General features: G+C 37.4%; 1 protein-coding gene across 1 annotated transcript in view; it reads right to left on the reverse strand.

Annotated features, from left to right (window-relative positions):
- Nucleotides 1-145: 145 nt before the first annotated feature.
- Nucleotides 146-17,590, reverse strand: part of LOC117411471 (heterogeneous nuclear ribonucleoprotein L-like) — a 32,801-nt gene continuing 15,356 nt past the window's right edge. The window contains exons 2-13 of the mRNA XM_059025061.1: nucleotides 14,883-15,001; nucleotides 13,137-13,374; nucleotides 12,297-12,384; nucleotides 10,870-10,964; nucleotides 10,716-10,788; nucleotides 7,335-7,406; nucleotides 6,601-6,824; nucleotides 5,690-5,811; nucleotides 4,735-4,936; nucleotides 4,272-4,329; nucleotides 4,059-4,157; nucleotides 146-1,523 (exon numbers count right to left, since the gene is read on the reverse strand). Of these exons, the coding sequence (XP_058881044.1) occupies nucleotides 1,468-1,523; nucleotides 4,059-4,157; nucleotides 4,272-4,329; nucleotides 4,735-4,936; nucleotides 5,690-5,811; nucleotides 6,601-6,824; nucleotides 7,335-7,406; nucleotides 10,716-10,788; nucleotides 10,870-10,964; nucleotides 12,297-12,384; nucleotides 13,137-13,374; nucleotides 14,883-15,001 (1,446 nt within the window). The 3' untranslated portion in view covers nucleotides 146-1,467. The remainder of the gene's footprint in view (nucleotides 1,524-4,058; nucleotides 4,158-4,271; nucleotides 4,330-4,734; nucleotides 4,937-5,689; nucleotides 5,812-6,600; nucleotides 6,825-7,334; nucleotides 7,407-10,715; nucleotides 10,789-10,869; nucleotides 10,965-12,296; nucleotides 12,385-13,136; nucleotides 13,375-14,882; nucleotides 15,002-17,590) is intronic.

Genomic DNA, 17,590 nt, shown 5'->3' on the forward strand with positions numbered 1-17,590 from the left:
CTTCATTTTATCTCTCAAACTACTTGAAGTTTTAAGAACAGTCTGGACATTTCTGAAGCACAACATTTTCCCAACTTCTGTGTGATGTGTGACATTAAAAAGTCACAAATTTGTGACACAGATACAAAAAATAAAGAAGCCTAAATTGTCTGGCAAATGTTTTTAATGATCTTCATGCTCACAGTGAAAACTTCATACATGGCGACATGCCAAATAAAAACATTTAAACGGTGCTGTCAAAACACTGAACTACACAAACCAAGAACTTGTGTAAACATTGTACAAATACAGTCTCAAGTCAGATCAAAGTACCTGTTTTTAACAAAACTAGTTATATTACTTATTTTTAGACATCAAGCTTTAAATTAGATTGATAATAACACCGCCCACCACAAATATTATACACCTCTGTATATTACAAAGCAGCCTAATTTTCTTTTATTTTGCCAATTATTTTTTTATTATTTTCTCCCCAATTTGAAGTGGCCAATTATTTTTAGGCTCAGCTCACCGCTACCACCCCTGCGCTGACTCGGGAGGGCGAAGATGAAACACGCTGTCCTCTGAAGCGTGTGCCGTCAGCTGACCGCTTTTTTTCACACTGCGGACACCATGCAGCCACCCAAGAGCTACAGCGTCGGAGGACAATGCAGCTCTCGGGCAGCTTACAGGCAAGCCCGCAGGCGAACGGCCAGACTACAGGGGTCGCTGGTGAGCGGTGAGCCAAGGACACCCTGGCCGACCTAACCCTCCCTCTCCCTGGGCGGCGCTCGGACAATTGAGCGCCACCCCCTGGAAGCTCCCGTCCTCGGTCGGCAAAGGAATAGCCTGGACTCAAACTCGCGACGTCCAGACTATAGGGCACATCCTGCACTCCACGAGGAGCGCCTTTACTGGATGTGCCACTCAGGAGCCCCTAAGCAGCCTAATTGTTAACACTTATAAACATGTTGTTCTTTTAAGTGCAAGCTTAAGTCTGGGATTTAGGCAACCATTTTTTTTAATTATGATTTTAAAATGTTATAATAGTGCTGACTATAGCTCAATAAAATTGATTTAAACAGACATCTGAGAATAATTTCTATGTGGCCCTCTAGGAAATGATAACAGCTGAACCATACAACAGCAACAAAGTTCTCTTAAAAAAGTGCTTGAACAGACTTAACCGACAAGGTCACAGCATTAAAACTGGTGGCAGTTCTCCCTCGACATTCCTAATGCCTGTTGTGCCCCAGATTATACAAGAAGAGGTCCTTTTTAAAGAGAATATCATCTTCAGAGTTTTGTACTTCTTTTGGAATTTCCTCATCATCCTCCTTCATGGTTAAAATACACTTTAAATGTGAATGAAGGTAAGAAAAGGCAACTTTATCTCATCTCTTCCCATTCAACAGCCAGGGTGGCCACTGGCACTCCAGCAGTAGTTCCTACAAGCTTCTCCTGCTGTGGGCGGACCCTTGCCTTGTCTTATAGATGAGAAGATGTAGAGAAACAGAGTTTCAAGGTGTACGGATTGGAGCCATCTGCAAAGTCAAAAGCAATTGCAAATGTTTAAATCTCAAAGTGTACAAAGATTTAATTCAGACATTTTCAGAATAAAATGACCACTACGCACATAACACACAGTGCACTCACCCAGGCAACAAGTGCATATATATATCCCTCCATTGTAGGGCATTTACACTTGTGTAGTGGTGATGCACTAACAGAATGGCACTGTACAGTACTTGAAAGCAGTCCAGAAATGTAACTAATTCAGGTTTAAATTTCTGCAAGATTTAGCACCTTTAACAAAAGAAATCACCTTTGCAGTCACAGGGCATACCTAATGCAATTCCTCTTCTCCCTCAATTAATTTAATAAGCTCCATTCAGATTTACTGGTTCTGCTTTGTGTCAGTGAAAGTACATTTTATCGTTAGTAGTTTTTATTATATATTCTTTTCATCAATTTGTATTTTAATTTTTCAGTTTTGTATCGTGACTCAAAAGGGTTTCATGTTATACTAGACTTTTGAAAAATAAGTATTCACTTCAACTATGCAGAGCAGACCAGTGGTTCTTGAGGCAAGGAGGAAATTGCTGCAGGCTTGAAGGGGAACTGTACTCAAAATAACAAGGCTCTCTAAATGCTATACATAACATAACAAATGCATCTCGCTGCGCCAATTTTGTCAAAAAGTCAAGCGTTTGGCCAGTATTTCAATTTTTGTGTCAGCTTTCTGGTTCAGCTGGAAATGCAGGCCGCCATCATATTGGATCCTTTCTGGCGCCGCTGTTACGTCATATCGTTGACAGCCACCCACACCAGTGAACGCCGGCAGGGTGAGTTATGTCAGAATGCAAAGCGCTCGGGTGCAAAAATAACAAAAGGAAAACAGTAACAAAAAGTATTTTTGTGTGCCTAAGCCTTTAAACCATCAAACGGCGGTCATAACAAAACAATGGCTCCATACTATAGGAACGAGACATACGCTCAATAGAATACTAATGTGTGACTATAGAGCGAGTCAACGACAGGACGTCACACAAAGCACGACGGAAGAGAGCTCCAATACAATAATGGTTTTTATACGATATACTGCTCAAGGAGAGGCTGAAAATGCGTCAAAAGCTTTAGTTAACATGTTTTCTATTGAAATGGTTATGTATTCATTTAAATTACAGTTCCCCTTTAAATAACACAAACATCCACAAATACAAACATAAAAATGTGTGTCCATAAACCATGCTTATTGATTTTCTGTGTTATTTCTACCTAGAAAAACAAAAACATTGGGGTCTATTGAATCAGATCTAGGAAACACTGCTAAAACCATTCAGATAGTATCCCTCCTTAGCATTTTATAAATTTGCCCTTGGAGTTAAATAAGTACAGTGCAGCCAAATAGATTTTAAGCCAAATGCTTACACAAAGATTTTACACTTGCAAATCTCTCTGCTTTTGAGGCATTGCGCTTCTCGGAAGATATCTGTCTTGGCTCTGAAAAAGCAAGCCTGTGAAAATGCCTTCTGACAGTTATGCAACTTTAAACTGCTGCTGTAGGGTGAAGGGTTAATCCAACAGATGGTAGTCAGACAATCCTGTCCTTTTTTGTTCCACAGTAGAGATAATAAACTTGGTTACAAATTAGAACTCATTAGGTTTTTTGTTTTTAAAAGTATACGCAGACGCAAGGCCTTGGGATATTGTGGCACTGTGAAAGCCCTGCCGGTGCACGGGGGTGTGTATGTGTGGGGAATATTGGGTTGACAATGATCAATAATTAATTAGGCTCCAGCCACAGGTGTATAAGAAAGGTGATCACGGGTGTTAATGTTAGAATTAATGTTGGTGACAGAGATGGAGGTCTGTGTTGCTGTGCTTATGTCCGTGTCCGTGTTTTTGTATAGACCTTTTCTTTTGGCCCTTGTGCCTTTTTGTTTGTTAATGTGTTTTGTTTAGTGTTTGTATGTGTTTAATAAAGTGTGCATTAGCATGTAACCTGCAGCGTCTGTCTGTTTCTGCTTCCTGGGAGTAACACGCCTTGCCAGTGACGCTGTCCTTACCACAGGTATCTAAAGAACAAGCCTGTGGGTTGCCTTCCAGCCATGTACTTTGGCCTTATAATACAGAACATTCTGTACGAACATTATCATTCTGTTTTTAAAGGGATAGAATGAATTTACAGTTTAACAATATTTTGTAAGTTGTTTGCATTTTCAATAGGTTAAGCTCAGAACCCCATTGTTTGCAATTTTAAAATTTGTAAAATATAATACCACAGCCCTATGCTGTAAACCTGCTCCTAGACCTCTTTCTGTTTGATGTATTTTGTATCTAGTGAGGTTAATAAGGGAGTCAATAAATCACCCTGGGGGGGGGACAACAGTGATATAAAGACAGGCAGTGGTTTAGATCCACCACTAACTAGAACTCATTACTGACCAGATATGACAAAATGCAAATTGCACACCAATTTGTTATTAACATATCCATTGAAGCAAAACTTTCCTAGAACCATTGTGAGACACAGGTAACAGCATGGTACATGGCTTCATGTAGGGTAAACCACTTACTTGGTATTCTGATCTGGTAATGATTCAGTACCGTTAGGACCTCCACCGCATGTGTCTTGGTTTCAAATTCTAACAGCCCTGATATAGTTTTGGAAGAAGCTAAAGAAAATGAGAGAAGATTTATCCTTAGAGTACAAATAATAATAATAATAATAATAATAATAATAATAATAATAATAATAATAATAATAATATCACATAAAAAGTACTTACGTTTGGCGTCAAACACCTTGTACTTTATAAACTCAGGTACATCATGTGTTGTACACAACTGGTAACAAAACAAAAACAGTTAGTTAAACATTAATAAAGAAATCTCTACTCTGGGTGAAAGACTCCCAACAGTTACTGTATATGGAAAAGTTGTATGATCCAGAAGAGATGGCCAGATGCTAGGCCATTTTATCACGACTAGATGGTACTCAATTGAATAAGCAATTGTTTCAAAATTCAAAAGCTCTTTGGCCCGAGAGCAGTTTTGTTCTGGAACCTCAAGGAAAAAGAGACCGGGGGGGGGGGGGGGGCTATTTAGCAATACAAATACATAGAAATAAGTCTGGAAGCTCTCAAGGCTACACTGTCCTCTTATGTTGCATAACTCTGAATGTCGGGTAAATGTCATTAGCACAAATGTGACATGGAGGTGCACCCAAAAAAGCTGCGCGTGAAGCCCCACCTGCTGCAGCTCCTCCTCTGTGACACACGGGGGTACGTTGTAGAAGTGCAGGACGCAGGAGGGGGGCTGGATGATGTTCTTGGAAGCTTGACCGGCGCTGGTAAATCGATTGTTCCTGGTCATGGCAAAGTCCTTATAACTGCTTGTGCCGTCCTCCAGTTCAAACACCTGGCTTGGTATAACTGCATGCTGCTTCGACACACTTTGAAAAACAAACAGAAAAAACCTAGAATCAGGGCGATTATGAAGCATGGCACCAAAGAAAACCTGAACATGCTCTCCTCTAGCTGTACGACAAAAAAAACGGACTTCAGTCACCAAATTGTTTTATTATCCCTTGTTATAGCCAATAAAAACATGTAATCTTGAAAACTAACATTTACCAGAAATACTTGGCCTATTACTAGGTTTAGATATTGTTATTATCTTTATGCAAAAAGCCATATTTAATCAATTTCTGGTTTTATCTGAAACACAGGAGACTACACGTTAATTAATATACAAATCACGATAAAAAAGTGTACCATATAAACAGGATTCCAGATCCAACCCTGTTATTTATGACATAATTTAATGAAATAAACCACAATGGCATATTAGCAGTGCAACTACTCTTTACTTTCCGCTCTCTGATCAGTGATATGTGTTTGCATGGTGACCCGATAGAGGAGTAGAACACATAGAGGTGGTTTTATGTGTTATTTTTCTATGCATCTAAACTTTTAAAATACCTGAAAAAATCCAGCAAGATTGATCTTGTGAACTTCCAAACCATGAGCATCTGCACTATCAACTAACCCACAACGTTTTGTTTTTTTTGTAATGCGCATATTCCATTAGCCCTGAACTGAACAGCTCTTTGTGTTGCTTTTAAGACAAGCCCAACAGTCTGCAAATAAAAAGAAACCAGTAATCTGAAGCATGCTCTGTGCATATTGCAGAATCAGACTCTCACCAGACATTGAGTCTCTTTCCAAACACCTTGATGCTGTTGAGGTGCGTGATGGCTCTATCCACAGCATATTCGTCACCCATTTCCACCAGTGCTGTACCAGGCACGCTTTTCATAAACTTGACCTGGAATAAGAGCAATTACTGTTGAAGTGTTCCACCTAACAAATAGTTAACACGTTCTCAAAGCTCTTTACTCCAAATCGTCATTAGCTGTTTTTTTTTTTTTAGAAAGGTAAAAAACACCTACGATACCAAACCAGAAATAAACAACTCAAACATTTATATTCTAGGCTTGTTAATAGTCTCAGGTTATTGTTTTTAATTTGTTTTATACTGGTCATTTCCGGGTTTTTTTTAAGAAAAGAATGCACAAATGAAGATTTGGAGTAAGTTGTACGAGAATGAGAAAATGTGTTCCAGACCCACCTCATCTGCTGTTATATATTAAATGTGGTTAGTCATGTTTATTAATATAAATATTAATTTAAATATGGCTACTGTTTTTTTTTTTCTTCAAAATTCTCGTGGCGTATGGATATCTACAAGTGATTCTCCCCTTTTTGAAAAAAAGTTTCAACCCATGGGAATATGCTGTAATAGTCACACCCCCGTGTGACCTGTTTTGACCAATCAGGATAGAGTATTTAATATATATATTAAACTTAATTGCCTCAATATGGCCAAAATACAACATATTTTCTTCACAGGTTAATGTTAAATGTTAAATTGAATTTGTTTTCAATATACCTTAAAATAATTCCTCTTTATCAAAGTTGTTAAACCATTCCTATTTTTTTTAACCTAATTTCAAACCTTTCTGCTGTTATGCTGCTTCCTTACTATAATTCATTTGTTTTTAAAAAAACCCCAAAAATGACAGAAAACAGAAAACTAAACAGTGTGCCCACTCACCTTCTCAATGTTCCCATACAAACAGAAGAGGTTGAAGATTCTGGTGCAGTTCATTCTCTTGGCATGCAGCCCGCTCACCATGGCAACGGAGCTGGAGGAGGAAGCCCCAAGGCCCATGTAATAGGAGGTTTGGGGGAGTGGGTAAGTAACCACCTCCGGGATGTCATGAGAGCCCATTTTATACCGATTGTTACTTGGTAAAGGCAGCAGGGGGCAGTGAGAACCTAAAAAACAAAAAAAGGAAGAAACAATCTGTTAAAATGAAGTTTCTCAAAATAATCTGGAGTTTACTGTGTGATTGAGGTGCACACAATCAGGTCACTAAATCGAACCAAACTATCCCTCTTTACTTTTATCTTGTCATAAGCAGCCATATCTGCTATTAGTATCCTGTACAGGGCATAAAATTCCTTGTGAAGAGTATCTGGTCTTTACTTATGTATTTTACACTTTACTTTTTTACATATATCTGGAAGGTGTCGCTCTGTCTGTCACACTTACATTGCACTTACATGTATCATGAGAACACATACTGGAAATCAGTAATTAATATACCCTAACATGATATGATTATTAACGGAGTAAGGTGTATATTATACTGACTTACTTGTTTTAACAGTCCTGGTACTATAAAAGGGAACAAGTGGGATTTGGCACATGAAGTGCTGCCAGAGGCAGTTGTATTGCTTGTTAGAAACAGCAGGAGTAGAGGTGTGAGCTTGTGTGAAACTCACCATACCCATTGTCACCATAGGAAGATGGGTGCTCTCCTAGGATGGCTTGCCGCTGCCTTCCCTTCCCCCTATCTGAAACATTGATAAAATGAGAATTATTTACAATTGTTACATTACATGTAAAAATGTTACAGCTAAATGCTAAAACAAGTGTAGGACACATAGACCCACAGACTATAAACAACAGAAAAACAGACTGCTTGACCAAAATCTTAGCCAGGTCACATATCAGACCATGGTCTCCAATTCTACAGCTGTGGCCAAAAGTCGAATGAACCTTGCTGAATAAATGTTACGCTAACTTATTGAATTACGTACCTCTTTGTAGTTTTCCATTTACGTAACAAAAAAATTGACAAATTGAAAAATTCTAAATCTAACATGAAATACTGTACTGCTATTATGGTTTCCGGTAGATGGTTGCGATATCATTTTGTAGTTTCTTTGATTATATGATGTTAAATAAAAGATCTAAATTAGTTAGTTTTTTTTTTTTCATTATGTCTCAATTCTAAAATTCTAGGTGATGCAAAACCTTTGGCCATGGCTGTGTAAGTGGCCACTTGAAGGTCACCTTTCAAGGGCAACAGTCCCAGAAGTAAATGGCTACAGTAACATGAAGGCACTTTTGACCTATCAAGAAATAAGCTGTTGGTAGGCTGTGCTTAAATGGCATCTCCTACAGACAAGCCAGCTGACAATTCAGACTACAAATATGAACAAGTAACAGTAAATATAACGTCATCTAAATGACCAACTTCACATACAGTATAACGGCTATTGTTAGCAAAAAAGATATATGGAAAATCCATGTTTACATAATTCAGGAAACTCACAAGTGAGGGCTGCAGCAGAGTAAAGCACTAGTACAGGATAGCAAAGAAAGAAAAAATATATATGTTGCAGCTACAATACAGACACATAGTACAGAACACAATTGGGAACCCAAAACAGAGTTATACACCTTTAGAAAAAAAAAAAAAAGCTGTACACAGTGCAGATTACGTTCTTTAGAAAGCTCTTGTGCACAATTGGGAAAAACAGTACCTGCGTTTTTACCACTAGCGTCAACAGCAACAGTTTCAATGAGGCCTTCTTTAAACTTGCAAGAGGGGTTTCAGCACAAGCGAATAACATCAACCTGTGTTACATGGTTTTACAGTCAGTACATACATAGTTCAGTGGATACAACTTGTAACAGCCTAAGCATCAACCACAGAAGAGGAGGGACAGAATTGAAAGAAGAGCAATGCTTTCTGATGACATTTCTGTTTCTTTATACTGCATTTTACTTACAACCTAGGGTACTCCAAAGTAATCTGTTACTTGGAAGAAACACTACAGGGATGTCTATTTGCCAAATATAAAGAAGCATGCACATTCTGGTACCAATAGGCATTTAACAGCATCTCCATTCTGTGGTGCCACAGTTATTTTGATTGTGCAATTAGATAATGAAGTACTGAAACCAGTGCAAAATAAGAATTCCTGGAATAAAATGGTAAATGCAGTAACATGTGTCCCACATGATCGCAATAAGGACGGTTCTAAGGAAATGGGGCAACAACTGTTCATTCAATTCTGCGTCACACCATTAACATTGGGTTCAGATACATATCCTAATTTTCAAAATACCATTTTCTGTTTTAGTTTCTTAACAACCAAACAGGATATATGACATTTGACATGCACAGTTTTGGCTATTTTCCACTAAGTGGTCAATCTGGAAAGTGAACAATAATAAAACTAATACAGAATAAAACACATAATGTCAGTCATCCCTTGCATGCCTGACAAGTCTCATTTGATATGTAACTGTAAAAGCATGCCTGGGTTAAAGCTGTAACATCCTTTCTTGTTCTCGTTATTTAAAGGATCACTAGCTATCTAAATCAGTAGTGTGGAAAAGCAAAGAGATATTGCAGCTTTAAAAAAGATCACCAAACCATCAATTGTTTGTATCAGGAAATATATTTGAATATTAGGGTCTCTATGACACTGGTAAGGGTAAGAGCACTTATTTTTGAAGCCTCTGAATATACTTCTTATCGTACAGTAACAAGAGAGAAAAGAGATCCCATGTTGTTTAAAAATTGACTGTTCTCAAATGAAGTTAATTCACAATTAACAGGTAAAGCTGATCTATTGTACATGTACACTGTACATGTACTAGTTGTTACTGTTTAATAAAAGAGCTCTGTAGTTGGTAGTTAGTGAGTTTATAATTATAAATTAGTAAAATCTATCCAATATTGAAAAGAGGAAATGTTAGTCTTTAAGGTCATTCTTAATGCTGTACTTTTAATTAGAAATGTCAGAGATGATTTGGTGACAATCTGATTTTCTGGCATGACAAATGTCCCCCTGGAATTTTTCAATCAAATAAATGAATATACACAAAAAAAGGCTATATGGGGTATTGATCCACGCACAGGGAGAGTCCTTCCTTGTGAGACGTGCTGAGGTGGTGCATGTATTCAAGATGAGTGGCAAGTCTGAGGACTTTCACACACGTATGCATGATGAGGTGCAGAGTCTGCCTGGCTGTCGTCCTCATTGTGTCCACCTCTGACCCCCCCCCCTACTCGGAAAAGTCCTTTCCACAGTGAAGCAGCGTGCAGGTCGGTAGGTAGGCGTTTAAGCTTGTGTTTATTCAATCAGTCCTAATTCAGTTTCTCTTTACTTGGGAATTGAGTGTTGCTTGGAGAAATTGAAAGTCTTATGTGCTGTTGGCTTGTCTGCATGTTTGAGTTCCACCTTCACTTTAGTCCAGTATTGTCAATACAAACAGTAGGGGGCACTAGAGTCACAATACAGTACCACAGTCTACACCACAGGGTGGCCAGCAACATTTGCACTTTTTTTTCTCTTCATATTACTGTTAACACTTCTAAGTTTACTAGCATTTCAGTGTTTCATTAAACCCCTTGTGCATTAACATCTCTTTACCAACATCTACGAACACTTTTTTTTTTTTTAATTAAAATTATTGCATCATATGAAAAATACTTGAATGCACTCAGTATGAGCTTATTAAATGACAGGGCAGCAATTATATAAATAAAAAAGATTTAAAAGGGAAAGTATACATATTTTAGTGAAAGTCCTCTTAACCTTATGGATCATAAATATATACAGGTATTTTTAAAAATACAAAAGTTTTTCAGTTCCCTCCCCCGGTATCCCTTTCTCCCCTAGTCCCTGTAGACTCTGTCAAGAATAGCGACAACATATCAAATATGAAGGACTTCACTAAAATATAGATACTTTATATCCTTTTTCTGACCTCATTTTAACTGCTAGGCTAATTTTTACCTTAAAACAGACATATAGAGAACAGTAAAACAAAGATACATGTACAGTACATTAAAATAACCTTACCTCGTCTAACCAAATACGGTTTAGTGTAGTCCCAACTATCATTATCATTTCTTATCACGTTAAGACGGGTTGGCTATTGGAAAAAGAGAAAAACAACAATGTAAGTCTGTTCAGTGAATAACTGTACAAAACTAGAAGTGCATAAAGTAATTACCCTTGCGTATTCAATTTTCAGCGTGCAGCACCCAGCGTAGATATCAGCACCGTTGAGGGCAGCTTTGGCTTTCTGAGCACTTTGAACAGATTCGAATGTAAGTACAAGTTAAGGATTAGTATATCACCAGTATTGCCTTTTTTCCTAACTGTAGATTATTATTTAAAGAGGAGATGACTTTTTTTTTGCCTACAGTTCAAAATTACACTTCTGAAAACTCTAAATTAAATTAGACTAAATTAATATGTCTTTTAAGATGACAACATGCCCTTCATAGAAAATAATAATTTGATGCTTGTACATGAAACAAGGCTTGGCAACCTGTCATTTCAAAGCCAGGTTACCTACCCTACTGTAGTTTCAAGTACAATTCAGAAATGAGCTGTAGTACTGAACTGAGACAAAGATCAAATGATTGTTTTCTATAATGGGCGTAGACAACTATCAATTAACATACTGTAAATATTTAGCTTTTGTCTAGAAATTTTATTTTTTTAGCCAGTCGTGAGCCAAAAAAAGGCATATTTTTGCAGACACTTTCCTAAACTAAATAAAATCTCTTTAGCCCACAGAGATTTACTGAGTCCCTGACAGAGATGGCTTAGTTGCAAGGACAGCACTTTTCTATTCTTCCAAATCTGTTTTTTAAGCATGAGTTAAGGTCAGTAAAACATCAGGAGATACATTATTTAAAAGCTACGAAGCACATTGAGTTAAGTTTACAACGACTGTGGCAATTTTATGACCAGATATTAAAATACTAAAATGTGCTTTCATTTGCTTCCCATTTTAGAGCGTGGCAGAAGGCATAATTGACTTGCCCAAGGTCACAACGTCAGATAGCGTCCGACTCCCAGTCTATTGCATTTACCACGTAGCATCACTCACTCTCATTTAGTAGGTACTGTGCATTGCATCCAGCTCTTCCAGAACAGGATAGTTTACCATGTTTTTTTTACCATGAGGGGTCATTTTCTAACAAAAACTAAAAAGCTCTTCTGGTCACAATTGAAATAATCTACTTGTAAAACAAACAATGCATAATTTACATGACAATGCTGGTAAGAAGGCTTATTAATATGTATTTATACCAACAAGCCACACATTTGTTTGATATAAAGCCCTTTCTTGCATATATTTATTTCAAAAGCTACATGTTCAGTTGTTCAGTCAAGAGATAAATGCAGCGAAGTGCATATTTCAAGAGATACCCCTCCCCCCTCCCTCTGCTTTTACTGAACATCTAAGGCACTCCCAACACCGAGTGAGTTGCAATGGACTGGAAGAGCGAAAGAAAAGGCAGTTTAGTCCCTTTCTGCTCCAACTGAGCAATCATTGACAGCTCATAGAAATGTCTTTGTTTAGCTCTGTAGCTATAATGGAAAACTACACATCCCCAGTTAATACTCTAGTGGATCTAAAAGGATATTCCACCATGGCTTGTATGCCATTCCTTTTGAATATTACAATACGGAGGACGTTTCCAGTCGGGTTGCAGACAGTGTATAAAACATCCTGTAAAAAGGAGATAAAATCACAGAAATAAGAAATTAAAAAAAAAAACACCACCACATTACAATACTGTAGCGTTCTGTAACAGAAATGTCTGGTTAGATTAAATGGAAACTATCAAATATCGTAAAGAAGTAAAGAGCAAGTAAACTGTGCTTTTTGTGTAATTTGAAAATAAAACTGTAAAAATCTGAACTAAAATACATTATGCTTGCATCGATGTTACAGAAACTGGAAAAAAACACAAGACATTTTTTTCGCACTTTCAGTAAAGTGTTTTGCTTAGAAGCTACCGATTCTTTTTTTTATCTACAGAACAGATACAAAGGTAGAAAAACAGGTGTGTTAACATTTGAAGCACTTATCTTTATTGTAACATTTAAAATGTCATGTTTCTATTCCAAGCTTTGTTAGCCTGCAAAATCAGGTAGGTGTGAACAGCTCACATTTGTAAATACACCATCAAAACTTAAAAGCAGCCTGTTGCACAAAAATGAAGCGATTTACGAGCACAGGGCAAGGTCTCATTCTAGTAAGTGTGGGATGGAAACTTAAGCTGTAACGTGATGTACCATCAGAGTCTGACGGTTTCCGTTCATGAGTATTGAATTTAAGGTCTATCAGAAATATATTCTGCCCCCTACACTCATGTGCACTCACTTCAAACGTTTTTTCATTCCTTGGCACAACTTCAAGGCAGTCAGTTGTGTGCCAAATGGCTTCATTAGATTGCAAATAACAGGTAGCATTCTTACCGTTGTTATGGGGTAAAGAGGATTCTGAATGGACAACAACAAGACCTTATTGCCACTGTTGGGGTTGTCTGAGTTGGTCGGACGCGTGATCCTTTTACTGGTAGAATAATTAAAGAAGGCTTGCTGCCCAGCTATGTAGACAGCCTCACTGGCACCGCATGCCACGCACTTGTCAGCACTTTCAACACCCTCAAACTCCACCAGAGCCTGCCTCTTAAAAGGCATCATCATCACGTAGCTGGAAAAGTAAAAGGGAGTGACAAGTTAGTATTCTAAATCAGGTAAATTGAATTGATAACAGAGACAACGTCCTGAGCTGCTGAACACACCAGTTCTGTAATAGAACAGTCCTTTTTTGGCTTTTTTGACCTTTTATTTATTTATTTTTTTAAGGTTAGTTATCAAGTTGGGTTTGTAAATATGAAATCATTCTAGATGTGCTGCATTAAATGCCAAACTAACGTGTCACTCAAGCAACATTGATTGCTGATGGGATGATAATCCAAACATGCAAAATCCACACACTATAAGGCACAGATAATGCCAGCCCTGCTGGAAAGGCAAAATACAAAAAACAGATGATACAGTACGCCCAAAGCGGTAATAGATCAGTAAAGGAAACATTTGTTACACCCAACTGACATATTACCATTGATATGCCTGTCATCAGTCATGCTTTGGGACTTTTTTCCCTCATGATGAGCCAAGATTCCATATGCTTTACTCAGGATCTGCATCTGTATGTAAACAGTATTGCAACTAGAGGGCACAAAACAGCTGTGCTCAGCTATGAACACAGCATGATGTTGCCCTGAGGCAATAAACCCTGCATTAAAAGAGATGGAACAAAAATAATGTGTTGCAATATGATGTGTAAAAATATTTTTACATATGTCCTAAATTTAAAAAAAAAAAAGTAATGCAGAAATATATTGGTTTTTACATTAACATTTTTATTTTACAAAAAAGTACCTACGTTTCTGCTTACAAACTCTTTATCAGAGATACTGCAGGAAACAACACAACTGTCTTTCCTCTTGTAGGTACAGAAAATTATCTTTCACAACAGACCAAGATTTTAAAGGAAGGCAGAATGGCTAAACGGTGTTTTCATAATGTAGCCAAATACTACATTAATGGTAAAATTATAATTTTTACATCAGACAGTTTACTGTGGTTGTAATAACAGCAGACCGTTGTTATAATAAAAAAGCAAGGAGAAAGACAGCAAGATACAACAGAAAACATACATCAGTGTCAGTTGGAATCAGCCTGCGCGATAAACAGTGTAATGTGAATTGCCTTAAAGAACACTAAAAATAAACTATGAATTTGTCACGAATGAAAGTTGACAGCTACACTGGTAAATTGTATTAAAGCCCTGAATGCAAACCTGATGCAAGACCTCTGGGTAAAGTGTCAGTAACCCACATGGACCATGTTCAGATCACTGATTTGTTCGGACAACAGATTGTAACCTGTACTGTACTAAAAATGCCATCTAGTCATTAATTTATGCAATCAGCAATAACACAGCCGTATATGTTTTACACAATTATAATACAATTAAACATTGATGTTTGGTTTCTATAGCTGCCAGCAGCATACTGTACATTTCATTATGATAGTGTGGTTCTCGTCGAGAAAGGGATTTGTTGCAGGGATCACTCTTGATATAAGCAGGCCTGACAGCCAATAAAAAAAAATGTTGGCCAGTTAAGATGATAGCCACAAGCTAAGCCGCACCATATCGTCCCGAACTTCTCCAGGGCTTCAACCAGGTCTGCCTCCACCACGGACTCGCACAACCCTCGCACGTGGACCACCGGGGAGGGGGGAATCTGGTGGGCATCGTCCCCATTGTCCTGGAACCAAGAGACAAGAAACCATATGCCATATGCATTATATAGGCCAAGATTGCAAAATTTGCAAACAGTTAAAAATGTAATTCCTGTTTTGAGGTTTGTTATCTCATGTTTGCACACATGATTGAAAATGTCTGTGATGTCATAACAAGGGAGAGCCTAGAACCAAGCACGTATCATTGTGCATGTGCAGGTTAATTTGCTACAGCTTATTTGTGCTAGTACATACTTGACACTACACCAGTAAAACCATTACCACTACGGATGTGCCCAGGCAATTCCTTCCCCCGGAAACACTCAGTTTAACAGAGATTTGCAATGGGAAATAACTAACAGAAAATATTTACAATACCTTGCTATGGCCTGCTCAGAGACAGCCCCAAAAACAAAAAAGTAAAATATAGGGGTGTGCTAATACTCATATTTTGTAAGTAATTACCTTTAAAAAGTATTTGTCAGTATTAAATAAATCAAAACATACCTATTTATTAATGCGTTGATTTCAAATCAAGAAAATCTGCCTTTCCCTCATCTTTACAGTACAATTGAGTACCAATTTTTCATATTGATTGTTTTAAAAGCTGATTGGAAGGTAATAATTCCTCTCATCCAGGGTCCTCACATTTTTACTGCCAGGGCCGTAAACTGACAATGGAAATATGTTGCAAAACTAGTAAATGCAACTGATTTGTCATGTAAATGTGACCTTTCGTTAAACCTAACTCTGTGGGATATGTATTTATTTGTCGGGTTTAATCAGAGATAAAACCTTGCCCAGAACTACAGTCCCACAATTCACTGCAGAGATGACGCATTTCTAAGGAAACTACAGAAAGTGAAAGAAAATAAGATTGCGTAGCAAAAAGATAAAGGTAACACAAATAATCGCTTATAAAATATAACTAACAGGTTCTATATTAAATAGCACTGTCAGATTATTATTGAATGATGCTTAATAATTGAAACCAAGGGACCACATTGTTTTGTGTTGAGTAGTTTATTCTACTCATTTATTACACCAGCACATCTCTGTTTCACAAACTCTTTTCACCACGAGCACTAGTTTCACACACTAAAATAACACTGCGTCTTTGTGTTCTGTGTTACGTGTGGGTGAGGAAAGAACAGGACTTTTTGTTATTGGTTTCGGGTCAAACCCCAGGATTACAAACTGAGTGATACACGCCGCTGTATCACTTCCAACATTTATTATTTGCAGGTGTTTGCCCTAAGGCTCTGGACATTGTAAAACAATAAACACCCTCGCAGTTGTTAATCATTGTCTGTGTATTTTGTATCCGTGCTGCACTGCACACATCTGTAACCATTCACCACTTTGCCACAAGTAGCAATAGTAAATAATCATTAAGAACACATTCAGTATCATGGAATAATAAAACAATCAAATATCACGCAAATTTTGTGGGTAAAAGTATCCCTTTAAAATCTTTAAAAAATCAAACAAAGATTCTGATACATGTCTTCATTATGTCTTTATCAGTTTCTTTACTGTAAAATAGGTTTTAGTTTATTACGACAATCTACTCTTTAATAATTCAGAGTTGCAAAATCTAGGTCTCATTCCTCACCCCCGTGATCCAAAAATAAATCAGACTTTATTTTCTACCAGATCAAATGAACTGGTCTCTCATTGTGGCTTAGACAAAAATAGAAGTCTTGCATGCAGTGCCCTTTGATTCACACAGCAAGCTTTTAGTTCTTCTTTGGCATCCCGTCCTACTGTTCCAAAGAGGAGGGCTATCATTCATAGCAAGTGGGTGCGAGTACATAACCTACAGTCACGTTACTCATAATTCTTAAGCGTGTAGGCACAAGGATTCAGGCAGAACTAAATCTCTAGCAGTGCACTGCATTAGCAAGAAATGTGTCTTACTAAGCTTAACTAGAAGGTGTTTCTGTACAATTGCAATTTTTTTTTTATACAGTTCTGGTACTGGATCTGGTCTCATAAAACTGGTTTTGCAGTTGACGTATTACAATATGCAATCCGAATTATTTGAATTGCAAAGCATGGAATTCAAATAACTTGTATCATAATATTTTGTCTGAATTGTAAAAGAGTATTGCCATTTTACTACTACTATATAGATATAGACCCGTAGGGCTTCTATTATTACAGTATCTGTTTTGGGGGAACAGGTCTGAGGTTTTTGTTTTTTTTTCCAATTCTAAAGGATTGTTTAACTGTTTCCCTGCCAATTGCTTAACAGGAAAAAAAACAAGATACGAGTTAAAAAATGAAAAAATAAAAGATATTGCCAAAGCCCTTGATCGCTTTTCTCAAGATAAGTCCTTCGTATAAGAAGACATACAAAATACAGTACGGTAATAAGAATTAGTTTCCTGCTCGCTCTTTAATGTAAAATGTAAAGGAATGCAAACATCAATGAAATAGGCCAACATAAGTGTGATACACCTGCGAACTAGATGTAGACCAAATATACTTGAACAGGAAGCCAGTCTCGGCTTTGCATTTAAATTATGACCTTAATTCAATGCTGCTGATAGTGTTACTTGTCAAAGAGATAAAAGCTTCAATTATGTTTTAATATATTCTGATTATATTGC

This window comes from Acipenser ruthenus, chromosome 6 (assembly GCF_902713425.1).
Source record: "Acipenser ruthenus chromosome 6, fAciRut3.2 maternal haplotype, whole genome shotgun sequence".
Taxonomy (NCBI): Eukaryota; Metazoa; Chordata; class Actinopteri; order Acipenseriformes; family Acipenseridae; genus Acipenser; species Acipenser ruthenus.